The sequence below is a fragment of the Meles meles genome, chromosome 12, assembly GCF_922984935.1.
Source record: "Meles meles chromosome 12, mMelMel3.1 paternal haplotype, whole genome shotgun sequence".
Classification (NCBI taxonomy): domain Eukaryota; kingdom Metazoa; phylum Chordata; class Mammalia; order Carnivora; family Mustelidae; genus Meles; species Meles meles.
This window is the reverse complement of record NC_060077.1, coordinates 90,658,358-90,679,742: the sequence shown is the minus strand read 5'-3', so window position 1 is coordinate 90,679,742 and position 21,385 is coordinate 90,658,358. Positions and strand designations below refer to the sequence as shown.

The following is a 21,385-nucleotide window of genomic DNA, read 5'->3' as shown; positions in this document are numbered from 1 at the left end:
TCGTTAATAATAGAGTTCATTTTTTTCTAGAAATAGCTAGATTCCTTCAACAGCACATGTGAACCAACAACACAGTAAACGTTTGGGGATGCACCAGGAGGCGTCTGTGGTGGCCTCCAACAGGACATCTTCCCTGTTTTAAACACAGCATTTTCCTACTTAATAATGGAGGGTTAAGGGATGTAAATGTCCATTTTACTTTAATTTTTTCTTCTTTGAACCAAAATCGAGGAGGAATAAGGGTTGCAGTGGTGAGAGATGAGCCCTCGTACATTTCCCTTTTATCATTTAACTTTTTGGGGGGTGTTCTGCCTGGTATTTCAGCTTAGGAAAATTCAGATATTGTATTTCACATTTTGTCACTGAATTCCCTATTATTTTTTCTTTGAAGGCATTTAATTTTCTTAGTTGGTGAGTTACCTAGGCTCAAAAGTACTTACTGGCAATCTTTTAACACACTCAGTTAACAGGAACAACTTTTTAATATGAACCCCTTCTAAGAAGTCATTCCAAATTCTGTCACTCAGTTCCATCACTTGAAACGTGGAAGGAAAGGGAACAATGTCCCCAGTTAAAGGAACTTCAGAAATCATTATCCTAAAACTCTTTTTTTTTCATATTCTTTATTGCTTTAGTTTTGGCAGAAATCCAAAAGGCTCTCAAAAGAGTTTATTTTGCTCTTCAAAATTATTCTTGTCACTTTCTTTTGAGCATCCGCTAGGTAAATCAGGCATAATAGATTTCAAATTTTATAATACATTTAAAACTGGTGGCTTTCATCACAGTCAAACCAAAATAAGAAGAGTGTAATGAAAACAACAAATATTAATAGTCTCATGATTTTCACTTCCTTTACATTATTAGTGCCGTTATACTCCAAGGATTATGAAGGAATAAATTATAGAAGAGATTATGCGATTAGTTATTAATTCTTTCCCTGCAGGATTGAGAACCGAACTATGCTATAATATTTCTTCATTACAGAGATAGGCACTTCCCCAGCGACAGAATCGGTTGGCACCGAGGCATGGTAATGAGAGACAGGCAGAAAGCTGGAAAGTGGACCTGACAGTTGTCTTCAAACCTCGTTTTAGCCAAGGGTTTCAAATTTCCCCCAGTCCAGACCTTCTATTAGAGTTTATAACATCAACCGGAATTAATAGTGTGATTTTGGGGGAGGGTCAATTTACATATTTTTGCTTGGCTTTCTGGGCTTCAGTTATGGGCTGCAGCCCTATTCCATCTGCACATTTCCACTGGAACTCAAATCCCATGTCCTAGATTAGGTAGTTTCCACGAAGCTGGATCACACATCCACCAGGTGGTAAATTAGCTGTTGTTGCTGAAATTATCTGAACATAAAGATTTATCTGAGCTTTATATTTCTAAAATACATGTTCTTTTCATTTATCTATTAAAATTACATTGTATTGTTTGAATCTCCCCTAACACACACACACAGTATTGCAAATTGGTAGTCCTTTACAATGGCTTGTCTGTTCCTATCCCTTATTATTTTTTTTCTGGGCTAGATTTTTTATTTGCCCTTTATGCCTATAAAAGGAAGTGTGTAGCTTCTCTGTCACTTGCTTGCTTCAATTTGGAACCTCTTTATGGAAGTGGGGGACCCCTACGATGGCCCTGACTTCTATGCAGTGTTTTTTTTGTTTATTTGTTTTCTAGGCAAAAATGTCAATTCGAGAGAATAAGCACCAGGATACACTTTCCCTTCTTTGGCTCTCTGAATGAGCGCCCCCTTTCCGCTCCTGTAGACAGGATCTCTACAATCTCTACAATCTGTTCTCCCCACCGTCCCTTTGCACTTAAGTCAGAAAATAATACATTAAGAAAATGCATTTCATGCCTTTTAATAAAAATGATCCAAATTAATGCAGTCACGTGGGATATAAATTAGAACATACAGAACGATTACTAAAATGAATGCCAGCTTCTTGTCTATGTCATCCTAATGCCTATGGTAATTTTTTAAAACAATTTTTGCCCCCCCTTCCTCCTACTATTTCTCAAGGTCTGAATAATATGATTTTATATCTAGTCATAAAGCTATCAGCTATGTCTATTTATTTCCTGGCTAAAAGATGGAGATTTAGCTCAAGAACACTAGCCTCTTTTATTTAGGAAGGATTATTTTTATTCACTTATTTTTTGAAGTTTTTATCATTCATTAGAGAGCGAGAGAGAGCGAGCATGTGCATTAGTGATCATGAGAAGGTGGGGAAGGGCAGAGGGAGAGAGAGAAGCAGACTCCCCACTGAGCAGAGATCCTGGTGTGGGGCTCCATCCCAGGACCTCAGGATTATGACCTGAGTAGGAGGCAGACGCTTAGGGATTGAGCCACCCAGGTATCCAGAGAGATATTATTTTCAATCATATTATCATTTGTCTTTCTACTTGTACTTTTTTTCTACTTTTCCTGTAATTTCAGTGAGCATCACAGCATCCTTCCTGAAGACTGAGAACAGAGAGTCACTGGCTGTCCCCCCAACATCTTATGAGTGTTCCCTCTCGTTTCTCCATTGCCAAATGGTTACCGTTATATCATAGAAAAAGTTGTTTCAAACCATGCTTTTAAGCAAGGAGTATGCTAAATTTTTTAATACAATTTTGAAAAGAAATATAAAATTTTTGATTATTATATGATGATCTAATATAAATCTTTTTCTTCCGTTAAAAAAAAAGTCCTTCTCTCTGATGGACATGTTAAGAAGCAGTGAAATTCAGAAAACATTGAAAGAACATGAAACACAAAGGGCATTCAAAGGTTATAAGAATACAGGGACTGGATAACAAGCTAAAAAAAAAAAAAAGAGAGAGAATCCAAAAACAATAGCTGACTTTTACATGAAAGTTCTGCCTAACTGCATAATCATAACAACATGAAGAGAGAAATTTGTTGCACTTCTAAGTTTAAAGTTTCGGTTGAACTTTCATGTTGTTGAAGGTGAGTAGTCGAGGTTAGGACAATTTATTTGTTTAAGGAAGTTAAGAGCTGTAACTAATTAATACCAATCTTTGCGATTGACAAGTGTTCTATATACACAATGCTCCTCACATAATGTCTTGCTATGTACGTATCTGGAAAACCTCAGTATTGTTGCACTGTTAGTAGATCAATACTTCTTCCTGTTTCTGTGGAAGCCATACCACATGGATATATGGGGATAGAGACCCACGCATCCGTCCTGCTCTGCGAAGATGGATAGAGGTTAGTGATGCTGTGCACTTGAAGGGCACATGAAGGACAGGTCTTCTAGTTCTGAAGGTTTTGTGAAATTTTTGGTCTGCCCATTCTGCTGTCTTGTACTGGATTCTATTTCAGAGCTCTCAGAAATGCAAATACTAACAAATGCAAGCACAACAGTAAAGCTTGCTTCCATCTTCCGGTTCCAAAGGAATGTCTCCTGGACCAAGCTACACAAATTTGAAACCTCTTTAAAACAAAACCAAAACCAAACCAAACAACTAAACAAACAAACAAAAAAACCCACACCACCGCTAACAAAATTGTTATCTCTTCAATCTAGTTTTCCTGCATGAGTTCATAAATATTGCCAGAATTTTTAATTTTTTTAATTTATCAAGTCATTTTGCCCATCAGGAATTTCTAAAAGTACACATGAAGACATATAATAAAATTACCTAAAACTGCTATGTAATGAGCAACTGAATTCATTTATAAATATATAGCTATAAGCAGAACTCCCAACAGGTAAAGGTGTGGGTTAGATGTGTTGATAGCAAGACAAAAAAAATTCATGGTACCTGTTTGCAGAGAATTAACAATCTGTGGGTGGGCAAGATATTTTATACAAGTAATTGTAATGTAAGACTCACTATAAGCACCGTAAGAGAAATGGGAACACGATGATATGAATGCAACCATATATCATTTTAGGGAGTTATTTAATATATAGAAACAAATCAGGGAATATATTAGTGTCCGTGCAACATTTCAAAACCATTCTGTGCAGAACAACTTAAATAACATTATGAATTAAATCAAAACTTAATCTAATTCCTAATATTCACTGAACGCTTCCTAAAGGCATATAGAGGATTTAAAAAAAGCAAAAACAAAACCCCAAATCCTCTCTGTCAAGTAAGGCAATTCACGTTCTATTATTTTTCATAATACAAACTTTTTGTTTCAGTGTTTTGGAAGCTAGGTTAAAAATATGCATACTTGTTTAAGGTTCAGAGTCTAGGTCATTCACTATGCATATCCCCTCATGAATGAGAGTACCTGTCTCTTTTTTCAAAGCCCACCTTCCCCAAGATCCCACACAACAGTGCCAGCTCTCGAACCTTTCTCCATCCTCTGACTCCTCAGTACCGTCAGGAAGTCAGCACTTTCCTGAATTTTTGCCTCTGGACTCATTAATGTGTCTTCCTTACCCACCCCCCCACGTGGTTAGAGTTTTCTCTGGAGAAATGATAATACAATATAGCCTGTGCCTCAGCTATATTAGAAATTTAACAAATGCTTATGCTTATTGGAAATGATGAGGTTCCTGAAGGGAAATCCATATACTTCCTTATAGATTATCATGAAAAATCAGAACGATGATTTATCAAGCATAAATCTAGTCAACCTGGCAAGGGATAAATTTTGTTTTACATTTTGCTTATTTTAAAGTTAATTTTAACTTGCGAGTACTCTGATAGTGAGTAAATAAAACCCAAGCTTCCTACAAAGAGGAATGGTCTGATGTCACAACCAGGGGAATGCTTGCTTTTGTTCATGTCTGTAGGGTTTCTAGGTCTACCAGTTCTTAATGGATCCAGACACTGGTTTCACTGTCCCTCTGCCTTTGCTGCTCCGAACCAAGACATTTTGTCTCAGGAGACAAAGGGCTACTACACATTTCCCAAAAACACACTGTAAAATTTTCATCCCTGGGTATGAATTTACTTGGTGATAAGTACACAAACGGAAGCCCCATCATGACATTTATGGAGTAATAACTCCTGATAGAACAGTCTTCCACTGGAGGATAAACTGTGTCTTGGTGTCAATTAAAAATGCATTTAGAGAGCTGTTTCTCCTGTTTCCTCAATTGTCCTTAATTTGTCTTGCCAAATTTGAGCTTTCAGAAAAGCAGAAAATAGAGTTTTGTGTAAGATTTTAACACACAGTGATTTCTTTCTGAAACAATGTGTATGAATATAGTGGGACAAACGTGAGAAAATGGCTTCCTCGGGCGATAATGAACCAGAACCATGGTATAGTCACACCACCAGACCCAGTATTGGCTGCCATGAGCACTGTATAACCACCAACCCATTTTCTGATGTGACTTTAACTTCTTTTATTTAGGCTTATTCTCATCAATGTCCTAATGCTAGACCTTCAGAATGTTCTTCAGGTGTTGATTAAGTCCTGGTAAGAATAGGAGGGCAGATCTTTGCTATCCAAAGTGGAGCCTGCAGCCCTTCAGCATTGTCCCCAGCTGTGAGCTTGTTAGAGACACAGAATTTCAGGTCCCACCCCAACCTTACTGATTCAGAACCTACATTTTAAACGATATTTCCAGGTGTTTCGTTTGCTCATTACAGTCTGGGAATCATGGGCATGTATGATCATCTCCCTCAATGTTACTGCCCTCCTTTCTTATATGATTCTTGTATTAATATACATCTCCATAGTCTGGGTGAGTTACGGTGAAGAAAGCAAATGAAGGGCGTGAGCAGTGGGCAGTCATGGGACACAGAAATAGGACCCAGCAGTCGGCGGCTCAGCGCTTGCTCAAACAACCAGGTAGCAGCACATCATTCACTTTCAGGTGGAGAATTATCTCTTAGCTACATGAGTTCCTGCACTCTGACTGCTGTGCAGAAGATAACCAGATTTCCCTTAAAAACTCCTAATCAGCGTAAAATAGTTTTTGTAGTGGGTGACATCAGAAGGATGGCCCCTAAGAGAGAGAACTAGCTGTTCTTAGCTTGGGCAAGGCATGATTCTATGAAACATGAGCCTTCAAGTTGCTCCGTATTAAAACATAACAATTCGGTGAATGTCTTCTTAATATTCTGTTAGGATGGTCTATTTCCAAAGAGTAATCTCATTATCAGCAGTTAATATCAAGCATGAAATAATTTTGTTACTCCTACGCAATAACTTTTGAAGCCACAACAAAAGAGGCTATATTCAGATCTAGGCAATGTCTGAGTTACATTTATTTTATGTTGGACTGAAATAGTCCCATCCATAGTCCAGTGTGTTGTGGTGACATAATAAGAATATATTCTGATTCCCCGATCCCTTGGGTGATGTCAGGTAGCCTAGCTGGACAGGGCTGGGAGAGGGCAACAAGGAGTTCATCAGGATGTCTGCTGAATTCCCCCAGGCTGGATAGGCCACCGTACTCTGGGTTTTTGCCTGGATGCACAGACACATTTTTAAAACCATTACTAACCCAGCCAACCTTCCAAATTTAAAACAATGATGGACATGTTCTGTGTCTCACTGGTGTCTCATTAGTATGACCACCGAGCATCCATTTTTGTTCCCTGTTTGAGACTGGAGGGTGTTGTTTGGCATATGGAAGTTCTTTTTTTTCTTTTTGGAAGGTCTTAGTAAGTACATGGTCAAAGCCCTAAATGACTTGCGAAGAAGCACTTTTTTACAAAATAGATTAGATGTTTTAATTGTTCCACAAGGTAGAATTTGCATTATCATAAAAACAGAATGCTGTGTATACATTCCAGGCGACCGCAGAAATATTTCTGGGTTTCTAACTGACATGAATATTCATATTGGCACTGTAAATGAACTCTCTTTCCTTTAGTGATTGCTTTAAATTCCTGGACTGGAGAAAAATGATCAAAGGTCAACTATCAAAGTTCTTTTACTCAGATCTTTTTCTTTCTCATTACAATATTAACCTTATTTTGTCATTTCCGGTGCCTCCTTACCTAGTGCCAAGTCTTCGTCACTGCCCTGACTTCTGGCTGACCGATGACTCCTTTCAGTAAAGGAGGGTCATGTATGTTGACCACGCTGGAGTCGTCTGACTCTCCTTTCACAACGCTCCTATAAGTTTCCCAGCTGACCCATACTGACCCATATAGGTAGGGACATCTCTAGGTCCCTCCTCAGCAGGAAGATGTTACACCTTCAACCACGTTAAAGATTTAAAGGTCAGGGATGTCCAGGGGAAATGATGGGGGAGCAAAAAGCCAGCTGAAGACAAAGCAGAAGCTGACACCCTGCAACCCCCACCCCACCACACCCCATTCCTTGGTGGGACAGGTGTGATATTGTTCCAGGAAGCTCCCAATTGTCTTAATGTTAATGCCTTGCTAGAGGGAAAAACAACCTTAACTTGACAAGACAAGGCCTCCAATATCTTGTAGGTCCTCTTTAACATATGAAAATCTTTTTGAAAACCTCCCTTTTCCTTACCTCTCCCAACTCCATAGTATATAATCAGCTACCCCTCACAACCCTGGCGCCCCAGCTCTTTCTGCCGAAGGGTCCTGTCCCTGTGCTTTAATAAAATTACCATTTTGCACTAAAAAAAAAAAAAAAGTATCTGCTAACTCCAGATCACCAGCTCCAAAGACTGGCCCCATATTCAGGTCTCACATATTCAAACACAGAATGTACCAGATAGTTCCTCCCTAAACTACTAAGTCTTAGCTCCTTTATTTATTTATTTTTTTAAGATTTTATTTATTTATTTAACAGACAGAGATCACAAGTAGGCAAAGAGGCAGGCAGAGAGAGAGGGGGAAGCAGGCTCCCCGCTGAGCAGAGAGCCTGATGCAGGGCTCCATCCCAGGACCCTGGGATCATGCCCTGAGCCGAAGGCAGAGGCTTTAACCCACTGATCCACCAAGGTGCCCCGAGTCTTAGCTCCTTTAATTCTGTCATATTCTCTGCCCTGTTGCTTTCTGAAGATGTAGGCATATCCTCTGAGAAGAACAAAGGCTTTGCATTAGATGAAAATTTGAAAATAAAATTTATTTCAGAAAGCCAAAATGGTTCCATGCCTTGTATTCTTAGAAGTGTTTACAGCATTATTGAAGTGTTTAAAGCATTATTGAACACCTACCGATACAGCATGGCTTTATAATTTATTCTTATAGGGGACCACGTGAGAGAAAAATACACATCGACTGTTAACCTCATAGACTATTTCTGAAAGTATAAGAGCAAACAATTTTTGTTTTTTTCTTAAATCATTCGTGTTTCTAGTAAAAATATAGGATTCATGTTTAGTACATGCACTCATAGTATTCCGAATATAGAGAGCCTTGAAATCATACATGTAGCTCATAGACTATTTCTGAAAGTATAAGAGCAAACAATTTTTGCTTTTTTTCTTAAATCATTCGTGTTTCAAGTAAAAATATAGGATTCATGTTTAGTACATGCACTCATAGTATTCCGAATATAGAGAGCCTTGAAATCATACATGTAGCTCACTCCAAAAAAGAAAGTTCTATAATTACGCTACAAGAAAGAGTGCTTGCATTCAACTTTAGGAGGTGCATTAAGGATTCTCTATACCTTCTGGGCCACTTGATATTTTTTTGATTTAGCAAGAGTTTGCCAAAGAACGTTTCCTCTAGTAATACTTTCTTGTATTGAGATATAAGAGTTGACAAATGGCGTCCTTGTTTATAAAGAATTTTGTTTTGATAGGATTAAAATGACTAACATGAGGCACTTGACCCAATTTGGTAAAGCAATAGAGACATTTCCTATCATAAAATAGAAAAAAATTAAATCTTAGGATTGTGTAAGACAATGAGACACAGCTGAAAAAAGACTGACTTCTAACCGATAGTTTCTGTCTCTGCTGATATGCCTTATTTCAAATACTGGAAGTCCATCGAGTTGCTAATTTGCCTTATATGTTGATTTTAAGCTATGCCTTATTAAGAATCAAGTAGCATGTGACATGGGAGTGACAAGAGACTAGATCACTTTGTATGTTTTCAGTACTCTTGCCTCATAAAGCCTCAAACACTCTAATACTCACCCCCAAATAGATGTCTAGACTAATTTTTCAAGCTTAAAAGGCATTGTAAAGTGAAAAAAAGATTACTTTATAATGCGATGTGTTTATTTTGTAATGTTGTAGAAATAGTATGTGGGGCCAGAGGTGGTTCTATATTTTATCAGCCTGTTAAAAACAAATTAAAAAATCATATTTTAAAGACTATTTATTGAGTGTTGAAATGTATATCAGAAAAAATAGTTGCTGTACGGTTTTTGAAAACAGTTAAGCATGTTCTTTAATGGCAGATGTAGTTGGTTTAGTTCACAATGACTGCATAATGCACAGTCTTAATGCACTTGAAGTTAGCTAATCTGGAATTTTTTTTTTAAGATTTTATTTATTTATTTGACAAACAGAGGTCACAAGTAGTCAGACAGGCAGGCAGAGAGAGAGAGAGGGAAGCAGGCTCCCTGCTGAGCAGAGAAGCAAAGAGCCTGATGCGGGGCTTGATCCCAGGACTCTGGGGTCATGACCTGAGCAGAAGGCAGAGGCTTTAACCCACTGAGCCACCCAGGCACCCCTAGCTAATCTGGAATTTTTAACTGTCAAGAAATTCTTAGCTAATTTAACTGGATCATTATGATTATTTACTAATTCCAGGCAACAATTACAAACCAGTTGCTTCTTTGACAATTCTTGGTCTTTCTGTTGAACTGAACGAGAACTGTTTTTAATTTTTAAAGATTTTTTTTTTAATTTTGCTAATTCATCAAAGTGCCCACATAGCGTGGAGTATTTATACTTTTTCATTGCTGTTATACATGTTGTAGTTAAGACATATTCCAATACTGTTTATAATTACACTGATAAATACAAACTTGGGTGTTTAAACAATTTGGCACATATAACTTAAAGGAATGCAACAATTAGAATTATTAATTATTTTCCACATCTTAATAACTGGTCACAATAACATTATACCGCATTGGAAATATATTTATGAAAAATGTTAGGAATTTATATTTTCACTGAAGTAAACACAGAATGAGCTGTGAGGCAGCAAGCCCACTCTTGGGTATATATCTGTCTGAAGGAGAGGAAATCTGTATCTCTAGGAGATACTCACATTCTCATGTTTGTTGCAATGTTATTCTCTATAGTCAAGGTATGGAAACAGTCTATGTGTCTGTCAATGGATAAATAGAAAAAGTGTGGTCTATATACATAATGGAATAGCACCCAGCTAAAAAGGGAGGAAATCCTGAAATTTGTGACAAAAATGGATGAATCGAGGGCATTATCTTAAGTGAAATAAGTCACACGGAAAAAGACGACAGTGCATGATATCACTTATATGTGGAATCCAGAAATAGAAAATAGGATGGCTCTTGGAAGGGACTGAGGGGAGGGCGGGAAGGAGGTGATGTAGGTCAAAGGGTATCCACTTTCTGTAAGAAGAATAATTTCAAGGCTCTAAGGTATGGCATGGACTATAATTAATGACATGGTTTGCATACTTGAAAGTTGCTGCAAGTAGATCCTAACCATCATCATCTCATAAATAAAAAAAAAAAAATGGGGGCACCTGGGTGGCTCAGTGGGTTAAGCCGCTGCCTTCGGCTCAGGTCATGATCTCAGGGTCCTGGGATCGAGTCCCGCATCAGGCTCTCTGCTCAGCAGCGAGCCTGCTTCCTCCTCTCTCTCTGCCTGCCTCTCTGTCTACTTGTGACCTCTCTCTGTCAAATAAATAAATAAAATCTTTAAAAAAAAAAATGAACTCTCTTAACTATGTGAGGTGACGAATGTGTTAATTATCTTGATCTTGGTAATCATTGTACAATGTATGTGTAAATCCAATCATCACAAGGTACACTTTAAATATATACAATTATATTTGTCAATTATTCTTAAATAGAGTTTAAAAGAAAACTAATTTTTGCTTATTAATGCTTGCATGTTTACTTTTTTTTAAAAGATTTTTATTTATTTATTTGACAGAGAGAGATCACAAGTAGATAGAGAGAGAGAGAGGGAAGCAGGCTCCCTGCCGAGCAGAGAGCCCCATACGGGACTCGATCCCAGGACCCCGAGATCATGACCTGAGCCAAAGACAGTGGCTTACCCCACTGAGCCACCCAGGTGCCCCGCATGTTTATTTTTTAAAGGATGTACACAGCATTGACATTCAAGAGTATGAAATACATAGCAGATCATATTTTTTACATGCCTAGAATACAATCATGAATATTATGTATTAGTTTAAAAAAGCAAGAAAAGACTATAATGCATGCTAAAGATGTATTTCAATGATGGATTCTATCCAAAGAAATCAATTTTAAGCTCTATTAGAGATAAATATTTAGGACAAATGAAAGGAAGGGAACTTGAATTGTCCTAGCCCTCCCCTCCCACTTTTTTTTTTTTTTTAAACATTAGAATACTTTTCTCTTAAGCTCTATGTGGTCATCTGTCTACCATGGGGTGATCTGGGTGTTAAACCGTGTTCTAGATCATAGATAAAGGACAAGGCGCCATTTCTGAGATAAAACAGATGTTCAGTAAATGCCATCGATGGCATCCTTAGTGTGGATGGGAATGTCCTTATACTTAAAGAGAAAAGAAGAGAAAAGACTCACTGTTCTAGTAATAATGGCAGCAAGTTCTAGGACCATGGAAACGGAACAGAAGTAATTCCTGCAATTACCAGAAGACACATTGACTTTGCATCTAGGTTATAGTCTGAAACTCTTTCCAAGCATGTTTATAAGCTACAACTCCATCAAAACCTAGAAGAAGACAAAATAAATGTCTCCTTTTAGATAAAATAATCAATCAGTGAATAAAGAATCTTCCATTTCTCTATCAATCTGCTGCTTTTCACAATGACTTTCTCTTAAAAAAGAGCGTCAAACCTAAATTTAAGCCTAACCTATTTTTCCCCCTTATATAAGAATGCTTCCTGCTGTAAGTCCATGATTTAGCTCACTACGTATTAAAGGTTTTTTGATTTATAGAATTTAAATAGTTTTGTTACCACATGGAAAAGAGCTTTGGTTTTATTCCTCCCAAAGGTTATGATAACTATTGGGTTCATGCATGCTTGCATTTGCATTAGTCAAAAGAAATGCTTTGGCACAACACTTAAGGCAGTTGCTTAATAGAGCTCTTATTTAAAGATTTATAGATGTGTGAGAAGTATTGCTACTTAATTAGCATCCCCAAATTGGTCTAATTATCAGTCTGTGTCTCACATTTCTTCATAGATCTTGTGTCGTTTGCTATTTATTATTTCACACAAATCAGTGTTCTCTGTGATGGGATGGCTGGGATGTGTTTATTTTGACAATAAGAAATTGTCAAATCAGTGCAATAGTGAAATGAAGTAATACCTGAAAGTAACAATTAACAATTTCCACTGTTAAAACAAAATAAAAAGGGCAGCAAAATATGATAGCGTTGAAAAAGTTTCCTAGCAAAGTCCAGTACAGCTGGATCACATGTTATAAAAATGTTTAAATTAAGTACTTAATTTTCAGCTAATTTCCTTAGGAGGCTAACAGGCTTCCGACTGTTTTATATTTTTACTATGTTGCTAGTTAAGTTAGAAAACATTTGGATCAGAAGTTCTTTCCATCACATTTTTACAACCATACTAAATATTTTGTCTCATGTAGTCATATGCAATTCTGTTTTACATTGCCCCTGTCTTCCCACACATCCATTTCAGTTAAACTGATTGGTAATGAATTTAACCTTATTGCTCAGATAGGAGGCCTTGTCAATTCTAAATAGGGAGAAAAGCCACGCGAGAGTCTCTGGAAAATAAAGCTTTGAAAACCCCCAATCGGAAAAGACCCAGCTTATAGAGTGGAACCAGAACACTGGCTGAAACCTTCAAACAAAAGAGGGCCAGGTGCGAAGTCTGGAGGAATAAGAAATACTTTTGCTCTGTTCTCATGAACAGCAGTGCCAGACTTAGAGTTGATTTTTCATCAGTCTGTTGGCAAGGTACCCTATGCAAGTGGAAAGGGCTACGAATTCTTTTTTTTTTTTAAACAACTTTTTTTTTTTAAAGTAGGTCGTTAGAGAGTGTGTTGTAAATATTGTTTCAGGGGGCGCAGACCATGCAGCTCAGTGGTCTGTGCAAAGGTTTTGCGGCCGGCGATGACCAATGACGAACGGACTGCCGCACACATCATCCCGGCGGAGTCTCCCGTTGGAGGAGCGCAGATCGACAAAACCCAGAGCCGCCGCGTGCTCTCAGAGCCAGGGGGCTGAAGGAGGCCGGGAAGACCGTTGATTGTTGCTAGATTTTTGCAGAGGACAGGACTGCTCTTTGGGGTCTCAGAAGACCATCAGCAAACCTCCTCCTGTCCTTTGGACTCGGCTGCTCTGGGACCGCTCGCTCGCTCGCAGCCGGCCGCAGAGAGGCCCGGCGCCCGCAGGTGGCGCCCCACGTCCGTGCTTGCGCTTCTCGCCCGCGCTCCGGGCGCAGCTGGGAAACCGGCGCGTCTCCCCAGGTCGTTAGAGCTCAGAGTAGGCATTTTAATAAATAAGCGCATGTGCCAATGCGCTCCAGGAGCCCCGAGGTTCAGAGGAGCAGAAACATAAACCCAGGCGGAGGCGCCTCTTTTAATCCCTGCCAAAATCTGCTATTTCCCAAACTGGAGATTCCGGAACCACAGCCTTTAAGCCATTAAAATTCCAAGCTTTTTCTCTCCATTTCAGTCCTTTTTATTTTTATTTTTTTTTTTTTTAAGAAAAACTGCTTTACCCCTTAATTATGAAAGTAGTCACGCTATTCAGGATTAAGACTTGGAGGGAATTTGGAAAAGAAAAGAAAGAATCGAAAAGAAGAGCGACCGGTGCTTTGAGGGTGCCTAATTATTAAAAGCGAGGCATCTGGGAGGAATTCGCTCTGGGTGTTTGGGTGAGAGCCGGACCTGGGCGGTGCAGGGTGCGGCGGGGGTGAGGAGAGCGGGAGCCGAGCCCGGGAGGGGGCAGTGCGCGGAGTCCTCCGGGCGATCGCGATGGCTGTGCCGTCTGGAGACGAGAGGAGAGGCCGGGACTGAGGGACCCGGCAGAAAGAGCCAAACTGCGGGCGCGCTGTGCGCGAAGGGCCCTCCTAGACCGTGGGCCCGGGTGCGGTGCAGAACCGGTGCGGTGCCTGGAACATAACCGGTGCGAAGCGCGGGACGCTGCGCGGTGCTGGGCGCGGGGTGTGCGGATGCCAGGCGCTTCGCGGTGCAGGGCGCGAGGGTCCGAGCCGCTGTGCGGTGCGGGACGCTGGGCGAGCGGATGCCGGGCGACGCGCGCGGCGATGCCGGGCGCGGGACGTGCGGATCCGAAGCGCTGCGCGGTGAGGGGCACCCGGCGTGCGGGTTCTGGGCGCCGCGCGAGGCACCGGGGTGCGAGGCACCGGGGTGCGCGGCACAGGGCGTACCCGGAGCGGGCGCCGGCCGTCGCGGGAAAGGGGCAGGGCGGGGCGGCGCGGTTATTGGCCAGGCGCGGGGAGAAGGGCTGCGCTCCGAGTCTCCTCCCGCCAGCTCCCGCTCATCTTCTTTAAGCAGAACAACTTCGCGGACAGCGCTGCTGGCTCGTCATGGATGTTCCAGGTAACCAAAACCCAAGCCTGTCCTCCACGATCAGCACGTTAATTGCATTCATGCATATATTTTAATGAGGACCCCGGAGAATCTGCGTTCTGGAGAGGGCGAAAGAGAGAGAATATCGAAATGATTGTGTACGGGGTTGGGGGGAGGCTGGCTACTCCCGGAACAACAACTTCTCTTGTTGGATAGACTGTTGGAGGAGTTGTACGGAGGCTGTGGGCGGCGAGGGGAGCGGCTTCTTTGCTTTTCCTTTCTCCGACTGGGTATTGAAATGACCTGTCTAGTTTGGTGGCAGAACAGAGGGTCGGGGAAAGTGCGAACGTGCGCTCAAGTTATCAGAAAGCTACCGGGCTGCCTCCAGGCCGGGAGGGGCCGGGGGTCCAGGGACAAAAGCTGCCCAACAGACCACGCTTGGGACGCTCATAGCAGTGCAATCCTCTGGTCCTGCGCCAGAGAGAGCGATCGGAGCGGCTCCTCCAAAGGAGCTCGCTGCGGGCTGCGGGGACGGTGGAAGTGGGTGTTTGGTTTTAGAGTCTGTCTTCTTTATCTTTTCCTCTTAATCTTATTCACCCTAAGGAGCTTCCTTGGGATTTGTTTTTTGGCGGAAATGGATCGATCTTTATTAAGTGGACTGCTTAAAAATATATATCTATATCCAGGATGGATAAACATAGGATGCAAGGGAAAGCAGAGAAAGGAAAAAGGTTTCTTGGTGTGGCTTTCAAGAAAATGCTAAAATGAACGTACTTTCTCTCTTTGCCTGCATCTAGCCCCTCTCCTCCTTTGCAGAATGGGCCCTGGGGGTGGCGTTGACGGCGTCTCTGAGGTCACCGACCATGTCTTAGGGCCGAGGCCCTGCAGAACCTCCGGCCCCTTACCGGATCGCACCCCTGGCGCGCGCCGCCCAGGCGCCCTGAGGGACGCACTGCCCCAGGGTGCCGGGGCGTTCCTCGGACCTGTTGTGCCAATCCGGGAAGGGGTGGCTGTGTGCGGTATTAAGAGGGTGGCCTCCATGGAAAGAGGCCCTTGCGCTGCAGGCACCTGCTCCCCGTGCCCCTCTCCCCCACCTCCAGGTTCACCTCCCAGTCTAAGGGTTCGGGTTCTTTGCCCTGACAGGTCCGCTGGCGCCTTTCTTCTGAGGACGACCCTGGCCTTGACCATCAGAGCAGGGCACCGAGGCCAAAGGAGGCTTCCCCAGGCCCCTCGCAGTCCTGCGCGCCCTCCCGGGCTCCTCAGGCCCCTGTCCAACGTCGCCCTCGCGCGCCGCACCCCCAGCTCGGATGCCGGCGCCCGGCCGGGGCCCCCTCGGGCCGCCGCTGACCATGCCCGGGCGCCGGGGGGCGCTGCGCGAGCCGGCCGGCTGCGGCTCCTGCCTGGGGGCGGCGCTGGCCCTGCTGCTGCTGCTGCTTCCTGCCGGCTGCCCGGTGCGGGCGCAGAACGACACGGAGCCCATTGTGCTGGAGGGCAAGTGCCTGGTGGTGTGCGATTCGAGCCCGTCCGCGGACGGCGCGGTCACCTCCTCCCTGGGCATCTCCGTGCGCTCCGGCAGCGCCAAGGTGGCCTTCTCCGCTACGCGGAGCACCAACCACGAGCCCTCCGAGATGAGCAACCGCACCATGACCATCTACTTCGACCAGGTCAGCCGGCCGGCCTGCCACCTCGCCTCCCGCCCGGGTTGGAGAGGACGGGGGCCTGGGCGCGTGGGCTGGGGACTTCCAGGCGCTCCCTGCCTCTCTGCTCTGCCCTGCCCTTCTCCTTTCTCCCTCTCCGAGTAAGCGCTCCTTACCATTTCCCTTTTCTCACATTGTAGCTTTTTTATCATTAGCAGCTCCGTTGGCACTTGGATGACTGACAGTCCTTTAAAACTAAGGGATCTGAAGTGAATTCCCTGAAAGGGGAATTCTTACTTTTTGCTGGGACGGGGGCTGTCCTTTGTGGTGGATAGGCTTCGGTCATCCAGGTGGCCAACTTGGAGACTGAGTGTGTGGAAAACACACCCCAAAAGGGGAGTCTCCAAAGGTCTCAGCCAAGGATCAGAAAATATGTGCCTACTGCTTAGTTTGGAATGGACTGGGGAGAGGACGCTTATCTTCAAGAAAAATAAGTCGCGAAGAGTATAGGGCAATAGCAGGGACGGTTATATAAATTCAAACCAAAATAGAGTGCGGTCATGTAGATGGAATAGATAGTAAATACAACATATATACCATAATGTCCAAATATATACAACACATAAATATTATATATAGTGTGGCCATATAGATTAAAAACATATAAGGATCAATGACTTAAGTTAACCCAGGCCACTTAACTTCTCTCCCTTGGCTCAAAGCAGAGGGTTCAGTAAATGATCAGACTTTGGAAAGTCTCTTCTCTGTGTTTTGGGGCTCAGAATTGGAGGTTGTGACCTTTCTCGTGGGCCCTCCTGTCTTGGTTTCTGTTGTTTTTCAGAAACAAGTTGAAAACATTATAGTGGTTCCCAGAGTTTACCTGCTCAGTCCCTTCCTTTTGCCAACATGCTTCCCACTAAAATAGAGTCCTGGGTTCTCCAGACACACTTAACTGATTTCCCTCCTGTTAACCAATCCTTACACCTCAGTGTAAGTGTGAACCTACACACACCATTGCCCGTGTGTAGGCCAGAGGATTGATTTAATTTAATCCTTGCTAAGGATTATCTACTTGAAGTTTTTAGGGTTTGGAGGTGATTTCTCTTTCATCTGTTTTTAGACAGTGTTTTTTTTATATAAAACTAGTGGTTTTAATTATTGCCAGATAAAGCAGACACCCATCAATGGGTATTTGCTAAGTTCTTCATGTGTTATCGTTAGTTACGTCCCATCATTTCACTTGGGTGTCAGGAGAACTCTGTGATGCGGGGGCAAGATAAGATTCTAATTTTATAGATGAGCTAACCGTGGCAGGGAGGGTAAAATGCTGTTCCCTGCTTCCCGAGTTAGGGAGTCAGTGAAACCTGCTCTTCTGGGCTCCTTGGGAGTTCTTTCATTGACAGCAGGGCCCTACATTTACCAGTTTCAGGCATTTAAAACCGATGGAAAAGAGTTGAGGTAGTTGAGTTGGAAGAAACAGCTCCCAGGGCTTGGATGGAGAATGCTTTATTCTTTTTTAAAGAATCAAGGCAGACTGAGAGCCCAGGCTGGAAGAGACAGAGAGCAGGCATTGTGCAGCTCAGGGTCTGGAACAATAGAGCCCCAAGTGTCTGTGTGAGCCCTGCCAGCGAGGGGGACTGAAGTGGTGCCCTGAGCTCCTCAAAGAAGCTGGTGCGCGCCTATTTCCCAAGCGGCGACCCTGGTTGTCACGGGCAGATCGCACATCGCGGTGGGGACTGCGTGTCATTCATCTACGATGAATGTGTGAGGAGTAAACAGCAAGAGTCATTCGGTTGAAATTTATTTTCTGAGCAGAAGACAGGATTCCTAACCTAGGGTTCTGTTGTTGCTGGCTGTTTGCTTTAAAAGCCCAGAACACCAAGCGGGCCATTTTATTATTGTCATCGAGTTGTGCATTTGTGTGTGAGTAGAGGTGGGGACAAGATCCAGACGCTGTGACCAAATTCTGTCTTAAACTCCTGATAGGGAATTGGGTCTTCATGCGGGATCACTCCCTCTGCAGATTCTGCTTGTGACACTAAGGCTCTGATCCCCCTTTCATTTAAGAAAAATCCTCTGCAGGATCATGTGACCTCACATCCTCTGGCTAATTTGTCATTAGTCTTCGCAGGCTCCTGTAGTTTGAGCTCAGGGTATCCAACTGCTGTCTCCACACCCTTCATTTAATCAAGCTTATTTGCATGACATCAGAGCTCAGCCAAGGGAGCAAACACATTACTCAGAGGAAAGTGAAGGAAACAGGTGCAGCCAGTGCTTATCCACCCCAGTCTTTCCCTCACCCTGAGCTTGGGCACCTTCTGTGTGCTCCCAGGGAGGGGGCCAGGGGCCAGGGACACAGGGGACAAGTTTGAGCTGATGTAAGTTATTTCCCTGAATTGGCCCCTTAGCTATGGTCTCCTTCTCCCCATTCAGCCTGGCGTGGCACCCTATTTGTGAAAGTAAACTTCACGTGGAAACCTCCGAAATCCTATTAACCTCTGAACAGACTCGATTCCATTTGTTTACCGGGACCTCATTGTCTTCTATTTCTTTTTCTCTGCCCTGCCCCCAATGTGCACAATTTGCACCCATTTTTTCAATGCAGACATAAAATACACTCCTCAACACCTTTATTAATTACAGTCTATTAGGATTCTTCTCAAATCCCTTCCAGGTGTAGGCTATTTTACCAGCAGCCTCCCCCTCCGCCTCCCCCTCCTCCTCCCCCTCCTCCTCCCCCTCCGCCCTCCACCTTCCCCTCCCCCTCCCACTCACCCCCATCCCTCTACATGCCCTCTCCCAGTGGGGGGCAGCTTTGGCACGCTGCCTGGGGTGCCCCTTGGCGGTGGTTTTGCCAGTCTAAGTAAGACCAATGAGGAGGAGGGGTTTGCTCTGTTTGTGCTGTATTCCCTCTTCTTTTTCAGGTATTAGTAAATATTGGCAACCATTTCGATCTTGCCTCCAGTATATTTGTAGCACCAAGAAAAGGGATTTATAGCTTCAGCTTCCACGTGGTCAAAGTGTACAACAGACAGACCATCCAGGTGGGTAGCTCTGAGGCTGTGCGGACCCTTTCAGCTTCGGAGGACTGCCGCCCCATGGCTGCAGGTCCTGTGTGTCCTCTGGGCATCTGGGCCCAGCAGGGAGTGCGCTGACCCTGGGGCCTCCAGCCCAGAAGCCACCGCATCTTCCAGGCCAGGCCCTTGGGGTCGCTCTGTGGAAAGGGCAGGGGGATGTGTGGGGGGGCGGATCAGAGAAAGAACGTGTGCTGGTGGGATCCTGCAGGTCCGCTGAGCCCTACCCTCTGCACCGCAGGTCAGTTTAATGCAGAACGGCTACCCGGTGATCTCAGCCTTTGCAGGAGACCAGGACGTGACCAGAGAAGCTGCCAGCAACGGCGTCCTACTGCTGATGGAAAGGGAGGACAAAGTGCATCTCAAACTGGAGAGGGGGAACCTCATGGGAGGCTGGAAGTACTCCACGTTCTCGGGCTTCTTGGTTTTTCCTCTATAAACAGAGTCCCCCGTCGGTGGGGAAGGTGTGATCTGGACACCGGACTCCGCCCTTCCTCAACACCCTGAACTGGCCAGAATAGGACCACTAATGTCCCACCTCCATCAGACGGTTGAAGTAGAAGAATGATTTCCTTCCAAATCTCCAGTATTTTCTTTGACTATAGACGATTCCTTGGGAACCTGGCTTCTAATTAGTTTTAGACGACAAGGTCTGAAGGAGAAATGAAATTATCGATTCGAGCAATTTGTACCTGTGATTGTAAAGTCAATATTGGATCTTATTGTGAGGACCATTGGCTTTTCTTTTGTTGGTCCCTTGTATTGTTGCCCCCACACAAGGAGGGCCGCTGACCCCAGGATGGATGGCAGGTCGCAGGCAGAGCTCAGAGCAGGAGCCCTGCAAATCACCACCCGCTGGAGAGTCCTTGGAATGTGTTCTTTGTGTGTCTGTTCAGCCTTAAGAAAAAGAATGGCTTCACTTTCATTCTGTATTTTCCCCTGGGTGGACGGGAGGTCTTGGGAGGGGCAAGGGGACGTTGTGAATCTGTCAAGAGTGCTTTATCCGGAGAAGCAAATTTTGCACGATTGGACTGCGACTTTTGCTTGTGTTGTGTGTGTGTGTGTGTGTGTGTATTTGTTTGTTTTTGTTTTTGTTTTTGTTTTCCTGGAAAAGCTTTACTTTTCTTTCCATATTCAGCTTTCCCTCCTTACCCTGACTCTTTTTTTTTTTTTTTTTTTTTTGTGCTGGTATGGGGGAGAGAAATGTATGTTGAATTCTTGAACGAGACCAAACAAAACAACACAAAACATACCTATGTATTTTGTTTTGGTTGAGACCAAACCGAGCAGAAGGTACGTGTATGTCAAAGTACAAATAACAGATGGACGATTCTGTTTCTTCTTTCCAAGACATTCTCTCAGATGCACCTTTAGAACTAACAAGTTGGGATTTTCTTGTTTCTTGTTTCTTTTTCTTTTTCTTCTTCTTCTTTTTTTTTTTTCCGCTCTGGAATACTTTAAAAACTTGATGCTCCTGGGTGGCCTCAATCATGTCAGATGCGGACGGAAGCTGGAATGACCAAGACTCCTGAACACGTGCTTCCGTGGCCCAGTGTGCCCGGGTCTTCCCAGCGGACCGTCCTCATCTATCTGCATCCGCGTCTGCGCCGGCACCCCAGCCTGCGGTGCTCCAAAGCCAACAGAATGAGTCAGCCTCCCTCAGGATCCTCCTCTGATCCGCCAAGGAAAGAGGCGTGTTCACACTCCCTGCAAACACCTGGCGAGAAGCCACCTACAAGTCACAGCGCTTACAGGTATTGGCAGAGGCACCCTGGGAGCAGGGGTACAAATCCTTCTTGTCTCTGCCCCTTGTACAACAATAGGATCTCGGTGCAGCTGGGAGCTGATGGGTGCAGGAGTCCTATGCCAAGGAAACGTTACTAAATCCCAAAGCAATCGAAGAAGAGACCTCACAGCGGATGTTAATTTGTCCTTTGTGTCACGATGTAACCAAAATATTGATGATAAAAAGTCATAATTTAAGATTCAGAATAAATGGGTTTGATGTCTGGCTTGTTCTTCTCCCTTCACACCGTCTCCCAACTCCTACAAGGTGTGGAAGTAAAAGGCCAAGGACCAAGGACCCGGGGGAAGGAGCTCCACACCGTGCCTCTTGA

At 43.7% G+C, this 21,385-nt stretch overlaps 1 protein-coding gene across 2 annotated transcripts; it reads left to right on the top strand.

The window, feature by feature from the left end:
* Positions 1–12,723: 12,723 nt before the first annotated feature.
* On the top strand, positions 12,724–21,278 carry CBLN2 (cerebellin 2 precursor). 2 transcript variants are annotated; one of them, XM_046026082.1, is made up of 4 exons: positions 12,724–13,902; positions 15,701–16,221; positions 19,119–19,238; positions 19,510–21,278. In XM_046026082.1, the coding sequence occupies exons 2-4, from the start codon at positions 15,865–15,867 to the stop codon at positions 19,705–19,707; spliced, it is 675 nt and encodes a 224-aa protein (XP_045882038.1). In that variant the 5' UTR covers positions 12,724–13,902; positions 15,701–15,864; the 3' UTR covers positions 19,708–21,278. The 2 variants fall into 2 exon arrangements, with proteins under 2 accessions (XP_045882038.1, XP_045882040.1); XM_046026084.1 differs by lacking the exon at positions 12,724–13,902 and adding an exon at positions 14,723–14,847.
* Positions 21,279–21,385: the final 107 nt, after the last annotated feature.

Bases quoted from the DNA above. Each gene is read 5' to 3' on its own strand.
- CBLN2 (XM_046026082.1), top strand. From the start codon at position 15,865: ATGCCGGCGCCCGGCCGGGGCCCCCTCGGGCCGCCGCTGACCATGCCC. The intron at 16,222-19,118 runs GTCAGCCGGCCG...CTTCTTTTTCAG, and splicing joins TGACCATCTACTTCGACCAG to GTATTAGTAAATATTGGCAA. The intron at 19,239-19,509 runs GTGGGTAGCTCT...TCTGCACCGCAG, and splicing joins ACAACAGACAGACCATCCAG to GTCAGTTTAATGCAGAACGG.